At 43.4% G+C, this 19,833-nt stretch overlaps 2 protein-coding genes across 17 annotated transcripts in view; one reads left to right on the top strand and one right to left on the bottom strand.

Annotated features, from left to right (window-relative positions):
- The window catches only part of ablim1a (actin binding LIM protein 1a), a 44,313-nt gene extending 37,072 nt beyond the window's left edge, over positions 1-7,241 (bottom strand). For 3 of the 16 annotated variants that reach the window (XM_034608742.1, XM_034608744.1, XM_034608747.1), the window contains exon 1: positions 2,616-2,922. Coding sequence is in view for 5 of the 16 variants with exons in the window: in XM_034608747.1 (XP_034464638.1) it covers positions 2,616-2,706 (91 nt within the window). In the remaining 11 variants the exon portion in view is untranslated. Of the gene's footprint in view, positions 1-2,615; positions 2,931-6,715 lie in introns of those variants that run through there. The other 13 variants (XM_034608743.1, XM_034608748.1, XM_034608758.1 and 10 more) reach the window with 10 other exon arrangements.
- A 232-nt stretch (positions 7,242-7,473) lies between these two features.
- fam160b1 (family with sequence similarity 160 member B1) lies at positions 7,474-18,623 on the top strand. Its single transcript, XM_034608761.1, has 17 exons — positions 7,474-7,921; positions 8,976-9,054; positions 10,269-10,438; positions 10,818-10,922; positions 11,055-11,177; positions 11,326-11,544; positions 11,644-11,840; positions 12,448-12,562; positions 12,709-12,785; positions 12,892-13,084; positions 13,737-13,900; positions 14,646-14,792; positions 14,880-14,970; positions 15,534-15,677; positions 16,494-16,634; positions 17,220-17,323; positions 17,410-18,623. The coding sequence occupies exons 1-17, from the start codon at positions 7,877-7,879 to the stop codon at positions 17,519-17,521; spliced, it is 2,226 nt and encodes a 741-aa protein (XP_034464652.1). The 5' UTR covers positions 7,474-7,876; the 3' UTR covers positions 17,522-18,623.
- The last annotated feature ends 1,210 nt before the right edge of the window (positions 18,624-19,833 follow it).

Genomic DNA, 19,833 nt, shown 5'->3' with positions numbered 1-19,833 from the left:
TTTTTAGGGCCCGAGCACCGATGATGTGCTGTACACACATGTATCATGACCGGACAAAAAAAAAAGAGTCCCCTGCACCAATTTGATTAACACAACAGGAAGTCAGCAAATTTGGATTTTGTGGTCATTTTGGCCGTTTTACACGTTGTGTATTTTAACAATCTCCTCCTAGAGCTTTCATCAGATCAACGTCAAATTAGGTGAAAGTCATCTGGACTCTTTGGAGATTAAAACTAACTCAAATTGTGAGTTTTCGTCACACCACGGACTTATGACTTGAATTGTGACATTTCCTCAAACCGTGTAAACATTGAGGTGCGGCGAAGGTTGATCCTTCGCTAAAGGAGACGAAGTTGTCGTAACGCCACTCTGCATTGTCCAATCAGCACCAAAATTATGTCACATGATCAGTGTCCCGGCCTGAACAGCTCCATATGTCAATATTAATTCAGGGTCATAGCGCCATCTACTGATACGTCATGAAACAGGAAGTATTTTTTAACTCCACTGTGCATTGTCCAATAAGCACCAAAACTTTCACCTAAGATCACAGTCCCAGCTTATTCTTCATATCAATCAGTCTATTAAGTATATACTGTTATATTTCGCATTTTTATTTTGTTGATCTAGCTATGATTAGCTAGCCAGAAAAGAAGCTAGCTAGCTAACTGCTAGTCAGTATTGTACATATTTCTCTTTCTCACTAGTAATGGATTGTAAAATAAGATTACATGCATCAGATGTGCATAAGCAGCTGTGTGAAATGAATGGCAGGTGCTCTGTAGTGAATACATACTAATTGGGTCATTTTTGACCCATGTGTGTAAAAGTGATGTAGAAATACAAAATTTAGGTTTGTTTATAAAGTAAGAAAGAACAAAAGGAAAATAATGATTTGTGGTAATCAAAAACAAGATATTTAATTAATACTTCAAATATATGATAAAATACATTTATTTAAAAAATATAGCAAAGAAACACTCATGCATGAATTAACAAAGGGAATTAATACAGGTAATTTTTGACCCATGTTGTGCATTAGAAGGGTAGTGATACAAAAAATATTTTTATTCAAAATGTCACAGAGGAAAAATTTAAATAAGGATTAATTGGGGAATACCTAAAATACTGAATGATGAAATTCATTCCCTTTTGACCCATGTTGTGTATCAAAGGGTTAAGCTGAAAGAATAACACTTGTTTGTGACCGGTTTCGCCCAGTCCCTGTTCGCCCCCCTCCCCTGTGGCCTCATCAGGTCCCGAGATCGCAAGTGCTCGAGCCCGCACAGTGCTGCTCGCAGCCCTAGTTTGACATGAGATCTAACTTAGATTGAGGTTAGACAGTACAGTCAAGGCAGAATGGATGGATGGATGGATGGATGGTGCACAGCATCACTGAGATCCAAGATGTACTTTCAGGGTAAATTGCATTGGACGTCTGCCAGTCCTTTACAAGGTCAGCACCAGCAAGGTCATCCCAGCAGCCAACAATGCACAGTGTTTATTATCAGCAGGATCCTTCAAAGTAAAAGAGAGTGTAACTACATCAGCACTGGGGTGGAAAATGCCTGCAGTGACTCTCTTGTTATCCTCTAAATTCGCTGGATGAAGCAATAGGATTTTGGAATATGTAAGAAGGCATGTTCTGAGATTTTAATCTTCAAAGTCTTCAAATATTGGGATGGATTTGTTTCTGCAAAAAAACTTTCAGAGCATCTTCTTAACAAGCCAAATGCATATAATCAACATCTAGCCAATGAATTATTTATGTCAGATGTGATCATCTTCTTTCTTGGAAATATTGAGTGATTGACTTGTCTGTTTGGAAAGCTGGTGAAAGAGAATCTGAGCACACTCAAAAGCAATGTAACTCCGCAGTGCACTGATATGCACTGGAAACATTATGGAAAAACATAATGCAAAGACAGAGCTATACGCTGATTAATGATAAAAACCCCTTGATATTCATCAAACTGATAAGTCTAATCACATATCTCTACTTTCTCCTAGTAAATGAAATGAATCACTGAGGTCCATAGACATGATGAACAGCAGCAGACAATGACAAAGCACAAAATACCCTTTTTGTCTGGAGATGTCGGGCTCGGCCTGGACATCAGGTTCCTCTTTGTCTGACAGGGTGCACAGCAGAGGCAGGACGTCTGGAGCTCAGCAGCCTGAGTTTACTATTTACATCAATACAGGACTTGATCTAATTCAAATACATTTAGCTTAAAAGCACACTTTTATTCTCAGAGAAGAGATAAGATGTGATAGTCATGAGCTGGAAGACGTAAACTGTTACACCCCCACACGCAGACACATGGACCTGAGAGTACCTGAGGAAATGCTACTCTGCTGCATTGAGGCGCTGCCCTCCAACTGTCATCCACTGTGTGGTAGCTTTGACACAACTACCCACACACTCGCAGATCAGCCCACACATGCTCGTAAAACAAGGCTGCCGCCCCTGCAAGCAGACAAATTAGCATCGCACACATAACACATCCCCAATGTTTTCATAGCCTCTGCTGTTTCTGCATCCTGCTCCGCACTGGAAGAAACACACACACACACGCACACACACACGGCTCTTTATGTTTCCCATGTCTTACCATCCAGTCCGAAGCAGGAGGTGATTTTTTGGGCGTAGTTGCAGAGCCCATCGTAGCCAGGCTGATTCCTCTCCGTATTCCTCTCCCCCATCTCTACACACTCCCACACACACCGTCCCGTCCAGCAGCACTTTCACTCCTTCCCCAGCACATCAATTATTCAGCCTTTTGCCAGGACACATGCATGCGCATTCACAGCAAACCCTCCTACATGCCATACAGTATACAGAGAGAGAGAGAGAGAGAGAGAGAGAGAGAGAGAGAAAAGTGCTGATGCAGAGGGTCATGCTGCTGGAGCATGAGCAGCCCTCTCCAGTGGTCGGATAAGGAGGAGGCATCAGATTGGGTTACTGCAGAATGGAGCCTTGCCTCCTTTTTTTCATCAACCATTGATCATCAGGAGTGCACTGCAGTGTAACAGGAACGGTGTTCAGGATGTGCTAAACCCGCTCTAAAAAAAAAGGGCGGGGCGGAGAAGGAAGTCAAAGCAAGGCAAGACTGGAGATGTACGAGGTGTCGGGGATAGAGTCACTTAAAGCAATCTAGACATCCAAATGTGATGATTACTTTGTGGTGTGACCACAGGAAAAGTTTCTGCGCATACAGGGAAGCATAAAAGTTACATGAAAATAAGATTTAAAATTATCAGGTATTTTAGAAAGAAAAAGCTTTTATGCATATTGCTTTAGGTCACAGGACTTTTACATTTTAACATTGGAACCTTGTGGTAAATACTTTTGTTAGGAGGAGAGGAAAACCCTAAAATACATTAAATTCAGCACACTTCACTACTTTACGACAATGTCTCCAAAGAGGTTCGTCAAATCTAATATAAGATATGAGAAAACTGACTTTCCAACACTGACCCACATCCATGTTGTTTTAAGATCGTGCTGTGGAGCACAGACGGTCGGCCTAAATGGTCCAAGATGAACAATTCATTAACCGGCACCGCTAACCAAAACAGTGAAGGAACCCCACAGCTATTAAAATAAATGGTGAGATTCTGCTAAATGGAAAAGCTGAGGGAGTTTTCCCACACCAAGAGGGAGAATGTACAGTAGATGGAGGAATTTGAGAAGAAACATAATCCCTCAACTCCCAGGGTGACCTTGAACAATGTACTTCACCCCTTAGCTCATTGGCCATCAGCCTCGTAATGAGCGACTCACGGGGAGAAACGAAAATGGCTGCACTGCTTGAAATAATATATGCAATATGTGCTCTGTCAAAACCCCCAGGATACTAAAGGTTTTATTCTATCATGCCAGGCGATTCCAGACAAAAGAAAAACAGCACGGGAAATATGATGAGACTAAAAGGCTGGGAAAGAGTTGTATGCCCGCGAGGGTTTATTATAAGGTGGGGTGACTAATGGAAGGGCATCTCTTCCAAGGTGATGGCCCTGTGCTGATAGAAGAGGTGGGGGGTGGGTGACTGCAGGACTGAGAGCTCAGTAATGGCTGATGCTAGCTGGACAACTGAAAATGAGGCTAATCATAGGTGTGTATACTGAGAGGAGAAAACCTTGAAGTCATTTGATTGAATTGATTCCATTTTTTGACTTCCTGCAATGGGAAAAAAAAATCAATCAATCACCCAAAATGTTTTAGTTCTAATCTTTCCTGCATGTATTTGATGGGTCTTTACTGTATTATTGACAATACTACATAATATAAAACTAGAATGACACTCAGAGCTTATACCTTCGCCGAGGCCCAACAGTCCCCTTATTATCCCCCCAAATTGCACACACTCATAAATATCAGTCCCCTAAACCTGCCTGACTTATCTCATCAAGATCCATGACGTAATCTCTAGGAAATTGATGAAAATGTTGAAAAACACCCTGTCTCACAATGACAAAGACAGGGAAATAAATTCCTGGATCCACCCCCTGATCTGGACCCGCACCAACATTTTGTCGGTACTTCCCTGACCCATACCACATCCTTCCAATGAGTTTTGTACTAATCCCTTCAGTAGTTGTTGTGTAATCCTACTAACAGACAGACAGAGGTAATAATAAAACCAGAGAACAAGTTTCAGCTTTGAGGAGCTTTAAAATGAACATTAAAGTTGAGGGATAATGTCAATAATCCAATAGGACTGCGACTTGTAACTGTTTTCTCAATCAGTCTTTTCCTCCATAAAACATTAGGAAAAAAACAGAAAAACATATTCATTATAAATTTCTTCAGTCCCGTGTGGTGTCTTCAAATTGGTTTTTGGCCAACCAACAATCCAGCAATCTGATGCAACAAAAACAAGCCGCATATCCTCACAACCGAGTAGCTGAAGAGGAGGAAGTTTGGCTTTTTGTTCGATTGTCAAAATATGTGCCGATTAATTCCCTGTCAGTCGAGTTCTCAATCAGATGACATTCTGACTATAGCCAAAACATGGGGAGGTGCATGCAGGTTCTCTACATGCTAAACAAAAATGTATTTACATTGAATTGTTTATCTGCACTAAAACACATAATACATCAACATCTCAAGTGCATATGAAATGGGAGCACTATGACCCCTGTAACTGTGGAAGCATTGGCTGTTGACCAAATTAGTTATTTGACATATTGTCCCAAACATGCACATTTGTGCCATTGCGCCTGATTTATCACATTTGTTTAGAGATAACTGGCACTTCACTATGTTAAAACTGTAGGATTTGGGGTTGTTACTTCTCATGAGTAATGATGGGCTGTTTGCTGGGGGCTTAAGCATGCTAATCAGATCCATGTACCACAGAGGGGCTGTCAATCGTTGCATGGGCTCTGAGCTCCATCGATCTCCACCGGCAGCCACGAAGGACAGATACAGTAGAGACCACTTCAGTGATGGAGGGGGTTCAAAGCCATCTTGAAAACAGCTACACAGAGAAGGGCAGTGACATACAGCTATAGAGCCTCTTTATGCAAGGTTGATGATTCATTCAATAACAGGATCAGACCAGCCATGGGGAATGCAGCTGCAGATTTACTATAATAATTTTGAGGGCAATCAATCAATCAGACTTTATTTATATGGTACTTTTCAAAGTGTAACACAAAGTGATTCATATCAAACACCCCCATCTCTAAGTACACAAAGCAAGAGCTTTACAGAGCACTAAGAAATAAAATAAAACACTCACTGAGGAAACGCTATCCCGCCAATCTTCGGGACATGTACACAGGCCCATAGGCAACTGGACCCGGCCCCACCCCTCAGTGACGCCCCATCTCCCATCAGAGAGGCCTCCCCAGCCCCAGACCAGCAGGGGGTCCTGGGCCTATAGCCTCTGTGGGTTTTTACCTGTGTAACTAACCCACCAGTCAGCTAGAACCAAAGAAGCCCCATGGACAAGAGGTGATATGTCCCCAAGAAACATGTCATATTGTCTCAGTCAGACAATCTGATCACAGCAGGAACAGCTGGAGGCTCTTTGTCACTTCTGCCTCCAACAGAGTCACCTGACATGAATCCAGGACAGAGGTAGTCCTCTCCAGGTGGACCTTAGTGCTGTCTGCAAGGTTTGCAGGTTGATCTGAACTGGAATCAGCAGCAGACACAGTGAGACCAATAGTTTGTTCCTTTCCCCCCCAAAAAAAATCTGATACTTTTCATCACTTCACTAAAGGCTTGACTGGGGTGATCACACAACTCCACTGCATCCCAACCAGCCAGTTGAGAATGAACCCAGATCTACAGCTTGCAAGTATAGGCAACAATTAAGTGTGTGCAGCCTTTAACTAAATACATGCACCACCCCTGCTTACAGACGAACCATCCGCAGAAACAGCAACCAGAGGAGGTGCATGTGCAAAAAGCAGCGGGATCTATTTATAGTTGCACCAGAATACACAACTGTCCATATCAACAAGATAACTTGAGGGCTGCAGCAGTGGAAGGTGTAGTTTCAGCCATGCACCGGTGTAACCTACTTAGAAACACAGTCATTATTAACGCTGCCTCCAGAAAGACGACGCAAATGGGCTCTCTTCCCCACTGCGTCCATCCTTGAACCAAGACGCCCTCCACCAGTCGAAGAAGGACAGTGATAGGACTTCCACCTGTGTGTGTATTGTTATGAAGGCTTCTGCGGCAAAAGATACTCACCTCTAGCAGACATGCCCGGTAGGTAGAGCCTCTTTCTTTCTTTCTGCCTTTCTTTTGCAGGGATTGTCAGGAGGAGGAGGAGGAGGAGGAGGAGAAGCCCCGGTGCGGTTGCGGGAGAAAGGATGGAAGACGGACAACCTGATGTTTTCTATGATTTAAGTTTTTTAACGAAGATTAAAGGCATGGAAGTGTTCAGCCTGCGATTTTTTTGGGGGGGCAGACCAGACTACACAGGCTGCGCGATGCAGAGAGCACTTTCCCAGCAGCGACGGGCATGCAGGGCGTGTCCTGGACCAGACAGCATCCCTCTTATTCTCCCACAACTTTGTGTCCATATTTGAACATAATGTCACAGAACTGCAGACTGGTGAACGAGATCAGATCCTTTGCATGCAGCTTCTGTCAGGTCACCCCAACCTAAAAGCAGCTAACCTACTTCTCCTTCCTCCCTCTGGGATGACTGTGCTGTTTGAGCTCAGTCGGAAAGTTGACAGGCGCTCTGGAGCATTCCCCCCCACCCCATTAATCCCGCTACCAAAAGGAAAATATGAGGCGATCTATTTGACTTGTTTTCGGTTCATGATACTTTAAAGCAAGCTCGACCTTGTATTAGCAAAAAAAAGGGAAAACGCTGCAATCTGAGGGAAGCAGCTCCGATCACGTGGGAGGAGGATCAGTAACATTTTCCAGCTGACTGAGATTTTCCACATACTTTATGCCGCTGTGTTTATATGAATCACATTCTGCTCCATACGTGTTAGAGGTACGCTCATTGATTCTCGTTTCCACGCAGAGAAACACTGATCCTTCACTGAGTCCTTCTTCTCTTTGTATGCGTCGAGCGTTGTCGGTGGTTATAAGACCCCTGTGTCTGGGGTCGCTGCGCCCCCTGCTGGTGCGCACGCGTCATCGTTTGGCGAGGGAAGTGCCACCGTGTCCAAAGTGTGCGATACTCGAGTCTGGTCCGGGGACGTGCGGTTGTTTACAGCGGCTGTGCCAGGTCCAACGTGCTCCAGTTTTATTGCTGACGGCCTCTCCTCTTCGTTTCAAGGGTCGGTGTATGAAACCTCCAATCTGGATCGAGGCGGCAGCAACAGGAAGAAGAAGATAGAGGAATTCTCTAGGTCTTCTCGGGAGAAACTGGTCCAGTCGAAGAACAAAATGTTCTCCAAATTCACCTCGATCCTCCAGCACGCGGTGGAAGCGGTGGGTTACAGTCACCCACACCATATGTTCATCTACTGGCTCTGTGATGTGTAATGTTTGTTCCCAGTAGCGGAGGTAGCGGAGGCCTCTGGTTTCCCAGACATCAACACAACGTCAGCATTGGGATACGCTGCTAACTAGGGAGCTAGCACATTAGCGTTTTGTGTTGTCTATTTGTATTTATTCCCTGCTAGCTACAATGTACCAACGTGTGTTTCTGTTTGCCCGATGTCTTCTGACACGAACTAACACATCGACTCATCAGTGTTAAGTCGGAATCTCAGCTCGTCGACATGGTGACACATATCTCGACAAACTGAGCGTTAGCCACAGACGTCAGCTGATAATAGCCGCAAGAAGCTAAGCTAACGGCCGTAGCTAGCTGGTTAGCTCTCCCGTTTCAAACAGCGGGGTCTCATCACGAGGAGCGGTGTCGAAATGCCTGGACAGGCTCGTCTTATGTTGCGCAAACGTCTCGTCCATATTTCAGCCACAGTTTGTTGGTTATGTCGCACCGCGGTTCAGAAAAGCGTCATGTAGCATATATTAGCCAGCTAGCTAACTAGCTGCAAACCAGTAGTTACCTGCCCGTTACCTGTTCTCCAGCTGCTTCATGTCAGGGGCTTCTGAGGGATCACTTCTTACTCAGGTTTACAGGGAAACGTCTAAAACGGCTTGTTATAAACAAATGTCTTAGAACTTGATGTTGTGTATGAGGATAAGACCCATAACAAGTGTCACTCCTGGGTCACATGAAAGGGAAAGTTTAATTCAATTCTGGAACTTTGATCACAACTTGGACTCAGGCATTTTGCAAACTAGCATCATTCAAGCAATGAACTATCTCATTTGAAACTATTAGATCAAACTCAAAGAACCATCCTCATAACGAACACGTTCTTAATCTCTGTTTAAAATGTTAAAGTGACTGACACATATCTTCATGTTAGTGTTGTAATTAGCAGGATATCTCAGTTCCAGCTGTATAAACAGACAATATGCTTGTTGATAAAGTTTTCATGTTTATTATTTCAATATCCTTTTCCTGTTGCAGCTTGCCCCATCGCTGCCCTTGCAGGAGGACTTTGTCTATCACTGGAAGGCCATCACACATTATTACATCGAGACTTCAGGTAAGAAGAGAGACAATGATGTGGATGCTGTGATCATGTTTTCCTCAGGTGTAGTTTTATTGTTGTGCAAAGATGATGTCTGTTTAAGGGCACCAGTCGTAGGTTTGACTTCAATGAGGGAAATCTAGGCCTGTTCAGAAGATTTTCAGTGTGTAAAAGAGTAGTATAGTTAAACATATATTCACTGTTGATGAATCAATTCATTACTTTTAAATTAAAATCTTAAAGAGTTGGCTTAAACTTGATTTATGAGCAAATTGCAGCATTTTAAATCGTAGGCTGCATAACCAACATTTCCTGACTGTGGAGAATGCTGGGAATGTTGTCCTGGTTGGGTTAGTAATAACAACTATGTGGACCAGCTCCAGTCTGTGAGAGTAATTCCTTCACCTGTGTGCTCTGCACAAGTAGAAGTCTCTGTGTGCTCTGTGACTGTGTCAATTTCATTTAAGCTGGTGCTTGGTGGTGAAACCCAGTAATGTAATGTTTCTCGAACTGACTGACATGAGCTTTTTTGAATAATTTGGACCAGGAAAGTCTGCTTCTCTCACTCTTCACTCTAAACAATGGAGGATTATGTTTTCTACAAGTATTACATAAACAAACTTGTTTTCATGTAATCGCTGGTTTTGCAGACTTGTGACTTGCGACGCTGTCGTTGTTTTTTGACTGACCTTAATTGACCACCACGCAACCACTTGTGCATAATATTGTTATTAATCTTTATTTCTTATTCGTCCATTATGCATTGCCCTGTTGTTTGCTCGCTTGTTCCCTATCCTGATAAAGTTAATGTGACACACTTACACACATGTGTGCCACAGTAAATGCAATTAAATGTTAAATAAAGAACTTTACTGTGAAGCTACCCAGGGAGCGATTGACAATAACAGTTGAATTAGCGAACACAAAATATGGCTTGATGAAATGTGCACCTTTACAAGGATTCTTTTTTTAATAATAACAAAGATCAGTTGATCAGAATATTGAAATAACCTTTCAGTAACTGGAGTGAAATACATTTTACCCAGGGTGCTATGCAGTTAAGCAGTTTTGCTTTTGTCTGTTAACGAGAAAAAGAAAAGATGTAGCTTTGCACAGGTGAAGTGGTTTGATTTAAGCTTTTTTATGCTGAAACTGAGAGGCCTTTTTCTTTGTGTTTTTACATTATAGACAAACAGGTTCTGACATGTTTTTGTGTTTTCTCCTGTTAGATGACAAAGCTCCAGTCACAGACACCAACATCCCATCCCACCTGGAACAGATGCTGGACATCCTGACCCAGGAGGAGAAGGAGAGGGAGTCTGGAGAGACAGGGCCCTGCATGGAGTATCTCCTACACCATAAGATCCTGGAGACTCTCTACACCTTGGGCAAGGCCGATGTAAGACAGTCATGCTTTGGTAACTACATGAAATACAAATTCAGGAAGATATACATTTCATGATATGACACCTAAGTGATGTCAGATTAAATTTAGAAGAAATCAAGCCAGAGAATTAATTAGGAGTCCGTGGAGTTTGGGGAAGCTGGACACAGCTGTTATTGTGCAATCAGCTGAAGTGCAACAGTGAATCTAAAAGCTAAAAGCTTGTGTGCTGTAGAGCCATGTGTGATACCCTGTGAATCCCAGTGGGCCCTGACGGAATTGGACAAAGATTTCGGTCAGAAAATTGTGGCCCAAGCCCCACTCTAGTGGACGGATCTGTTTTGGTCGATGACCCGAATATATTCTAAACATTTTCTGTTTGTATGTTTTTCAGTGTCCTCCAGGGATGAAGCAGCAGGTGCTAACCTTCTACACAAAGCTGCTAGCCCACATTCGTCAGCCTCTCCTGCCACATATCAACGTTCACAGACCTGTACAGGTAAGATGTGTACCAGTTTAGATTTCTGTGTATTTTTGATCGTTCTTTTTCCTGAAAATAGTCCATTAAATGACAGCTTATGTAACTTATTTCTAACTGTTTTCTTCTGTGGCTGTTAAAATGTGCTTTCAGAAACTAGTCCGTCTGTGTGGGGACGTGCTCGCTGCTCCGACAGAAAATGAAGAGATCCAGTTCCTTTGTATAGTTTGTGCCAAACTGAAGCAGGACCCATATCTTGTCAACTTCTTCCTTGAGGTGGGTTTGCTATAACACCAGAGAGAAATAAAATTTAAAAAGCTTCACATTCATAAATATTAATTTGTATATATTACTTTCAAGAACCTTACAAGATTTTAAGAACCTAGCTCAGAAAATGTCTCTTATTTTGTGACGTTTCTTGCAGAATAAGTTAAAGAAACCTGAGTTGAGGAGTCCTGAAAGAGCAGAGTCTGTGAAGGCTCCAGACACTGGTCAGTCTCTCACAGGGGAACAGGCCGGGGGCCCAGAGGAGCCACAGGCTGCTGCTGCTGCCGCCTCCACCTCAAGTCCAACCAGCAACAACAACACCAACAGTCACAATTACAATCTGGTCACCTCCCTCCTCAACCTCACAAAGAGCCCTGTGAGTAACCTATGATTTAACTTTTTTTCCTTTGTTGTGAGTTTAAAGTTGGTGTCCATGACCCATGTTCTTTTTTCTGTCCACGTCTTATCCCCTCAGGATGGCAGGATAGTGGTGAAGGCGTGTGAGGGCCTAATGCTGCTGGTCAGTTTACCAGAGCCTGCTGCTGCCAAGTGTTTAATTGAAAACACGGAGCTCTGTGAGCTTCTGACTGACAGGCTGGTCTCCTTCTACAAAGCCCTGCCGAAGTCCTTGGACCCCCTGGACATTGAGACAGTGGAGGCAGTCAACTGGGGGTAAATGTCTTTCTAGTGTTTACCTCCTAAAGGGTTGATCATACAGTCCTCGTTCCATGTCTGCTGAGAGTTGTATACTCATTCCGCTCACACATACATGCCTACAGTCCCATTCATACTAAAATGAGGGTCAGCGTTGGTCTGGCATTCCTCACATGCACACCTTATCCCACATTCCTTTTCAGTAGGTGGACACATTGCACCCGGAACATGTGCAGTCTACACGTTCAGTCAGTGTACAGCTGTGTGTCCTTGCACATCTTCAAAGTTGGGTTGTACAAAGTAGCGACTGGCTCTCCTTGCACAGCCTCTTTTCAAAAACAAGCGTCCACGTAAATGTTGAACAATAAAATATGTTGTACCTGGAGCATGCACAGTAAGCGCAGTCAAATTTTAAGCTGCATGCGGACGGCTGCATAGAAGTCCGTACGCACCCTGGCAGACGTGTGGATGGCGATATTTACGGACTGAAACTATGAATTAGCCTTAAAAGCACATATTCAATGAAATTGGTACTGTAGCAACTGTGTCATTACAGCATAATTGTTCAAACGATATTCTCTGTGGATAATTTAAAAAAGTTGTTTTATCTTCTTCTCTCTTCCAGTCTGGATGTATACAACCTGAAGGAGGATGCTGCTGTGTTCGCAGGGAAGAGGGCTCTCATCTCCTTCCTGTCCTGGCTAGATTACTGTGACCAGCTTATCAAGGAGGCTCACAAGGTCCGTAACCACTGCTGACTCACTGTGTTTTGATGCATCATTTTTTAGTCAGAGATGACACAACTTCTATGCAAAGAAGTTTTTTTGTATCAGAACAGCACAGACGGCTGAACAGCATTTCTTTGTTTTTCTTCACCGCCTTTCAGTTGGCTGCTACAGTGATGGCAAAAGCAGTCAGGGAAAGATTCTTTGTGTCTGTGATGGAACCACAGCTTATGCAGACGTAAGTCGTCAATCAATCAATCACGTTCTTCAAAGGTCTTTGTCTTTCTTGTCAGTGTGTTGTGACTGCTCAGTGACTAATGAGCTGTGCCTCTCGGTGCTAACAGGTCTGAGGTTGGAATCCTGACGTCCACAGCCCTGCTGAACAGGATCATCAGGCAGGTGACCTCAGAGGCTCTGCTGCAGGAGATGGTTTACTTCCTGCTGGGAGAGGAGAAAGATGCAGAGACTCCAGGGACCGTCGCCCAGGCTCCACTCAGACACAGACTCATTGAGCACTGTGACCACCTGTCCGACGAGGTTCTTATCACACAGTTGTTTATATTCAGGAGATCTCAAACCACTCAAACCACACTCTGATTTGGGCTGGGACGCATATGAAGGAGCGCCTACACAGCTGACGTCCTCTGACCTGCTACAATTTCACAATTAATCTGAAGAATTTTTATGCTGTTCAATGCGTTGACATTTTTAGTAGCCACCACCACAATATCAACACTGAACATCACATAATGACTTCTATCTTCTTCAGACTCTGCTGTCTATCTCTTACTTGCGATGACATACACACACACACACCGACACACACATTGACATCAGTCACATCTAATATCTAGAAACATTACTTGGTGATTATTTGCATATAGAAAGTGAGATCCGATCACATCAGGACACATTTTAATTCCAGGGCCAAACATGAACGTCCTTAATTTCCCACAAATGGCCATCTGCCCTTCAAAGATTCAGATTTCCAGTCATCACACAAACCATGAATTTTAATAAGTATCTGACAAGGCGATTGCGCACATTTTCCTCACACAAAAGACGGATGACTCATCTCTTCGATGTTTAAGCAGCATCTGCCCACTTTTCTGTCAGCGAGCAAACACTTGGCACATTGCTGTTGATTTAAAGTGGGAGGTAATCCTCATTCTTTCCTCCCTGTCCCCAGATCAGCATCATGACGCTGCGGCTGTTCGAGCATCTCATTCAGAAGCCCAACGAGCACATCCTCCACAGCTTGGTGCTGCGGAGCCTGGAGGAGAGGAACTACCTGGAGAACAAACCGCAGGAGGAGCGGGAGCCCCTGGAGAACGGCCAGCCCCACGACGCCGTGTAAGGACCTGCCTCTAAGCTTGACCTCGCCGAGCTGCCCCACTTTACACGCACGTTGTGGGAAATCCTTTGCACAGACACAGTCCAGCAGAAATAAAGTGAATGCATCAACTAGCTGTGTTTTTTAGATGTCCTACCACTTAATGAATTATTCATCACTTTGTGTTGAGTCAGTGAGATTCTTCTGAGCCACGACTAAGTGGGATCACGCTAATCCAAGTCTGCCACTTGCTGTAAATCAAAGTCAGTCTAATGAGACTGAAATATAATGAGAAGTGATTGTGTATCCTTGTCTTTGTCTTGAATGATGAATGAAAATGACAATTAAGACATAAACCTCTTAAGAGGCATTTCTCAAATTTTCCTGTTGATCATTTTCAAAGGAATGAATTATTTCAAGATGCAGTTTTTTCACATTCTTTCATATTTATTTCATGTAGTTGTTATAGGGTTTGCAGAAGAGTTGACTTAAATCTTTAAAAACACAACTTTTCAGAAAAGTCCCATTTTAAAATCTGTCCATTATATAACACTTGAAAGTTGCCACACAGGCCCCAAGTGTTATTAACTGCTATCAGATCTTCTGAATCTCAAATCGAAATCTTACAAGAGATGAAACATTTAACGACGTAACAACCAGTTGGTTCCTTTCATCCATGTGTCTTGTTGCACGATGAAAAAAATGTTGAAATCGGATAAATATCAGTAATTTCGAATCTTTGATGAACTTGTGTTCTCTCTGCAGGGACCTCGAGGAGGATCCACTGTTCGGTGACGACCCCTCTCCAGACAGCAGGCTGTCTGGTTCTGATTGGCTCAGCTCCTCTCCACCGCAGAGTCCTGACCACTCCAAGTCCGACGGGAAGACAGAGGTCCACAAGATTGTCAACAGGTGACAGAGCTCATGATACAACATGTGTAGGGTTGCTCTGCCTGTTTTAGTCTTAAAGTTGTAACTCTTCCATATTTATTTCTGCAGTTTCTTGTGCCTGGTGCCTGATGAGGCCAAGTCATCTAATCACGTTGAAGGAACAGGCTATGACACCTACCTCAGAGACGCTCACAGACAGGTGAGATGTTGCTTACCTGTCACAACACTTTCCCGGAGCGTTTCACCAAAAAATGTAAAGATGGGTGACAGGACAGCTTCCCAAAAGTGAAGCCAACGCATATCACCACCTGGTGTTTGGATGCAGGATAGGTCATACGTCCTTTCTCCTCCATGTTAGTGGATGAGACATGGACCAAGCTAAAGTCAGAGTACACTTTGAATACATTTTTGTCAAAGATGGTTTCTGTCATTTTAGGTCTTTTTTTGTTGATTTTCTCTGATAAGTTTGATTTTAATTAGTTATTTGATGCTATAAAAATGGGGTGTGATTGGTTGAGTGTGTGTATTGTCGGTACCTCGAGACCGTGGCTTCCTTCTCCTGGTCACTACTGCACACACCCTGGCTCCAAATTACATCTCCGTGTTAGCGGTTAGGTATCTAGGGGTATTTTGGCTTCAAATCTGGAAAGTGGGAGGAAGTGGAGACACGTCGTCAAACTTTATGTTCTTTACTTTATCAACAGGGCCGAGACAGCTTCTGAGTGACTGTCACTCATTATTTGTTTTAATTGTCCCCCTCAGTTCAGGGACTTTTGTGGGGTGTGCCAGCGGTGGGACTGGAGGGGAAATCCTAAACCTTTCGAGAAGTGTAACTTGGACAACCCGTTCTTTGAGGGACACTTCCTCAAGGTTCTCTTCGACCGGATGGGTCGCATCCTAGATCAGGTCAGTTTGATTCACAATATACTAAACATCTGTGGTACCGCTGTCATCATTCAGAACAACTGTACGCTTTGCTGTCCAAATGTCTGTATTAACTTTCTGTTGCAGCTCCACTAATCCACAAGTCTGAATAACACAGTAAAATGATTGCTTTAAAATCAGAAATGCAACTTTGCCTCTATAAAACAAACGGAAACAAAAAGAACAGGTAGTGTTCTGCTCATTGAGCGCCTGTATTGAAATGAATCCGCCTGTTATCGGATGGAAATATTAAGACCTAATAAACTCACTAATTCAGAGGTTTCTGAAGCAAAGTACAACTGGTTAATCTAGCTTGACATGTACAACCAGATTGCAGTGAATCAATGAAGCTTTCGGTATGTAAAGATGTAATTGTTGTGCCTGTATATCCGAACAGTAAAATCTTCCTGCAGTCGAACGTGTTCCGTGCAGCTGAGTTTAAATGAGGTCGTCTGTTCACCAGCGCAGCTCCAAAATACTTCTACTGTTGCAAAATGCAAATGAGCAGCTGATTATGCAGAGGCCTTCCAATTATTTAGAAAAATAAAAACAAGTGCCCGCCATAAACAAATGTGAAAAACGACGTTAGATGGAATCGTCTAGATGACTAATAGAGATTTAGAAGCAAAATGCACTCGCTGGCAGCTCTCTGGTTTCTTCGTGTGCCTTTTGGGAAATCAAATATTTCTTTTGATTTCCTAAACGCTGCGAGGGAGTGTTATATTAATTGTCTAATGTGAGATTTTTCAGTTAGTTATTATCGTCAATGCTTCTTCTGCCGTGTCCTCTGTCTCGCAGCCGTACGACGTGAACCTGCAGGTGACCGCCGTGCTGTCCAAGCTGTCTTTGTTACCACACCCCCACCTACACGAGTACCTGCTGGACCCTTATATCAGCCTGGCCCCGGGCTGCAGGTCTCTGTTCTCTGTCATCGTCAGGGTAAGACTGCTGTTTAGATTACACCCTGTTTATCTTATTCATCCCTGATGGCAGACACTTCCATTCCCAGAGAAGACCGTCACTGTTATTTAAGGTTTCTAACTTTATGGTTTCTGTCAGGTGTAGTATTGTGAAGTGTTGATGATTGGTTTTCCAAAATGTTCAGTGCAACAAAACAAAGTCATGATTAAGTGTTGGCATTTATCTCAAGCCAGAGCAAGTGTGAATTCCACTTCTCTGTAATCTTCTCTGCGTGCTGCTACTTGACCTGTTTCTTACTGGAAGAAAAGCTCCTCTCCGACTGTCTCCTTCTGGGAATCAGTCCAACTCCTTTTCTTAAAAACCTGTCCCAGTGGCTCACAGTGAAGCAGCAGTTTAGAGGCATCTGGAAGCAGCAGAAAAAAACATCACCCATGAAAAAAAAAATTGTTTACGTCTCTACTACTGTACTATTGCTGGTATGATGCTAAAATGATTATCAACTCACACGCTGCTTCTCTATAGATTGTGTATATATATATATATAGTGGTAATAGGGGAAATTGTATTACTTTATAACAAATCTGTTCCTGCGTGTTCCTGCAGGTGGTGGGAGATCTCATGTTGAGGATCCATCGCATCCCAGACTTCACCCCCAAACTGCTGCTCGTGAGGAAGAGATTATTAGGTCTGGAGCCAGAGGGCATCAAGTACGTACTTCCACACGGTTCCATGCACTTACCTCCTGTGTTTACTTTAGCGGGTGCAGTTTTTAATCAATTGTTTCCTCGTTTAGTATCGACCACATGACTCTGCTGGAGGGCGTGATCGTGCTCGAGGAGTTCTGCAAAGAGCTGGCAGCCATCGCCTTCGTCAAATACCACGCAGCTGCCTCCTCCTCGCCGTAATCTTTCCTGCTGTTCGTCCATCTGCCTCGGCCCGGCAGACCGGGGTCGGGATGAAACCAGGTCTTTGGGGTGTACTGGCACTGGTGACACAGGGTCGGCAAAACATTACCACTAACCACTCATCCCTGCAAAACTGTTAAAGCCCACACGGACGTGGTTTCATCACTCCCTCCTCCTCTGGCCTCTCGGGCTCTACTGTAAAAAAAGGTCAGACACTGCCCAGCAGCCAGCAGAGGAAGAGGAGGAGGAGGAGGAGGAGGAGGCGGCGGCGAGAGGCTGAGGTGCAGGGAGATGCTCACTGGACTCTTTCAGCCTCTGCATTGTCTCTCTCGATCCCCCCCCCCCCATCTTTCTCTCTCACCAGCCAAAAGATGATAGCCCTGTAATTACTATGTCAAGGGGAAAAGATGTTGTGTATTTATTTCCTGTCCCGTTGTCACCCATTTGTAAAAGTCAATGCCTTAGTGTGGGATCACACCTTTCAGTTACAGAAAACTGTTTCTTTTTGAAACATTTAAAAAAAAAACAATCTCTGCTCTCTCACATGTTGTCTGTTTGAAGACAAGAGGCTGCAGAGAAACTACCCACGACTCCTCAACCCTTATGTGTGTGTGTGTGTGTGTGTGTGTGTGTGTATGTATGTGTGTGTGTAGTTACAAAAGTCCTGACGTGCAGTATTTACGATACTGCACCCCCTTTTTAAATACCAAGTCGTCTTATTATTTATTTGTTTGCTTTCAGGTTGCCTTTTTAAACTCGCTTGTGCTGTCAGAGCTCATCTTTGATCACCGTCGCCCAAAGATCCATCTCATTTTCTTCTGTGAAATGGTGAATTTTGCAAGTTATGCTGAATTTGCACATGAACCTCATTGCATCACGTTGCACGTGTTACTTTGTTCGACTTCATTCATGCCTTTTTTGTCGTTGGCTTTTAGGAAAGAGGCGTCTTGTTTTTGATTCTCCAGCAGATTTTGTTCAGAAATCTCGCTTCTCCAGACCCAGTGTTGATTTTCTCACAGTGTTTAATTAAATCCGAGATAATCTGTGTTATTGTTTTTACACCAATAATTAGTTTACTCTAGTCATGGGAGGGTGCAGAGGAAATACCGTCGCTTACAGCCGTGGATCTTGAATCAGATTGGATTTATTTTTAAAAGATTTATAAGAAAACCAACCGGCCTTTGTACAAACAAGTGCAAACCTCCTCCAAGGTTAACGGCCTTTCTCGCCATGCTGAAGAAAAAGATTCCAGGATCCCTGTGGAGGAAATCAGTTGAGTAGTTGTTACGTATTCTTACAAACGACCACAGGCCGATGAAAACTTAACCTCCTCGGCAAAGTAGAAAGTAAGAAAAGACAATTATAAGAACAAAATGTAGTCGATGCAAACCACAGTCTGTGGCTGCAGTGTCCTTAGAGCTTTGTGTTCCTCTGCAAGTTGTCATCACCTCCTATGTGTAGTTGCGTTTACTTCAGTATTACTTCAAATCAAAGTCTTACCCCACTTACATCAGGTTCGAATTCTTCTGAATCAAGATGTTAACGTTAACTTAATTTCCTGTCTGATGTTGCCGTGCGAATGCTTCTGCGATTGGTTGGTTGGTGTGTATGGCGATGACCTTGTTCATGGGTTGTCCGTGTGTGGGCAGAGTCGTGAATGGAAGCCGTGAGTCCCTGGTCTTGAGCTTTTGATTTGTTTTTTTCCTCTCTCATATCTCAAGCACCTGAACGACATTATGCAACAGCTTGCATGGAATCAGATTTGCACATTGTCTTTCTTCATCCTCCTTTATTATGTAAATATAATTAAAAAAGCTTTTTTTTTTCTTAAAATATTTTCTTTCATACACCAAAAAAATAAAATATCTAGGCTGTATCATGAGTAATGTTTCTATTTCAACGTGAAACTTTTTCACTAATTGTCAATCATGCACATTTTTAAAAAATCAACTACTCTTTTTCTGTACAGTTGTATATTGTATGTGTACAATAGCGATGGAGATATACTACCTGGTGTATTATGCATGCTTATACATACGTTTTCTTCTGTTGAGGGAGAGAAAAGCGGCGGACCTGCTGCCGCGTGGGGCGATTTGTGAGCTGTCAGCACTTTGCTCTGACCCGACCGGTAGAAACGATGCCTTACTTCACACTGTGGATCTCTGACCACGCCTCTGATCCACGTGCGGGGGCTTTTCTGCTTCACTGCAGTGTGTTGTGATCTTACTGTGCTTCTGTCTCTTGTGTTTGGTTTGTGAAGATGTACAGAACTCTTTTGAGTTTAAATCTGATTTCAGACCAGTCACTGTATC

Source organism: Hippoglossus hippoglossus, chromosome 15 (assembly GCF_009819705.1).
Source record: "Hippoglossus hippoglossus isolate fHipHip1 chromosome 15, fHipHip1.pri, whole genome shotgun sequence".
NCBI classification, from domain to species: domain Eukaryota; kingdom Metazoa; phylum Chordata; class Actinopteri; order Pleuronectiformes; family Pleuronectidae; genus Hippoglossus; species Hippoglossus hippoglossus.
The sequence above is the reverse complement of the archived record's forward strand: the minus strand, read 5'-3'. Positions and strand labels throughout refer to the sequence as shown.

Excerpts from the sequence above, each read along its gene's own strand:
- fam160b1 (XM_034608761.1), top strand. The coding sequence starts at position 7,877 with ATGTTCTCCAAATTCACCTCGATCCTCCAGCACGCGGTGGAAGCG. Across the intron at positions 13,901-14,645 it reads GGCCAGCCCCACGACGCCGT|GGACCTCGAGGAGGATCCAC; the intron begins GTAAGGACCTGC and ends TTCTCTCTGCAG. Across the intron at positions 16,635-17,219 it reads TGTTCTCTGTCATCGTCAGG|GTGGTGGGAGATCTCATGTT; the intron begins GTAAGACTGCTG and ends GTGTTCCTGCAG.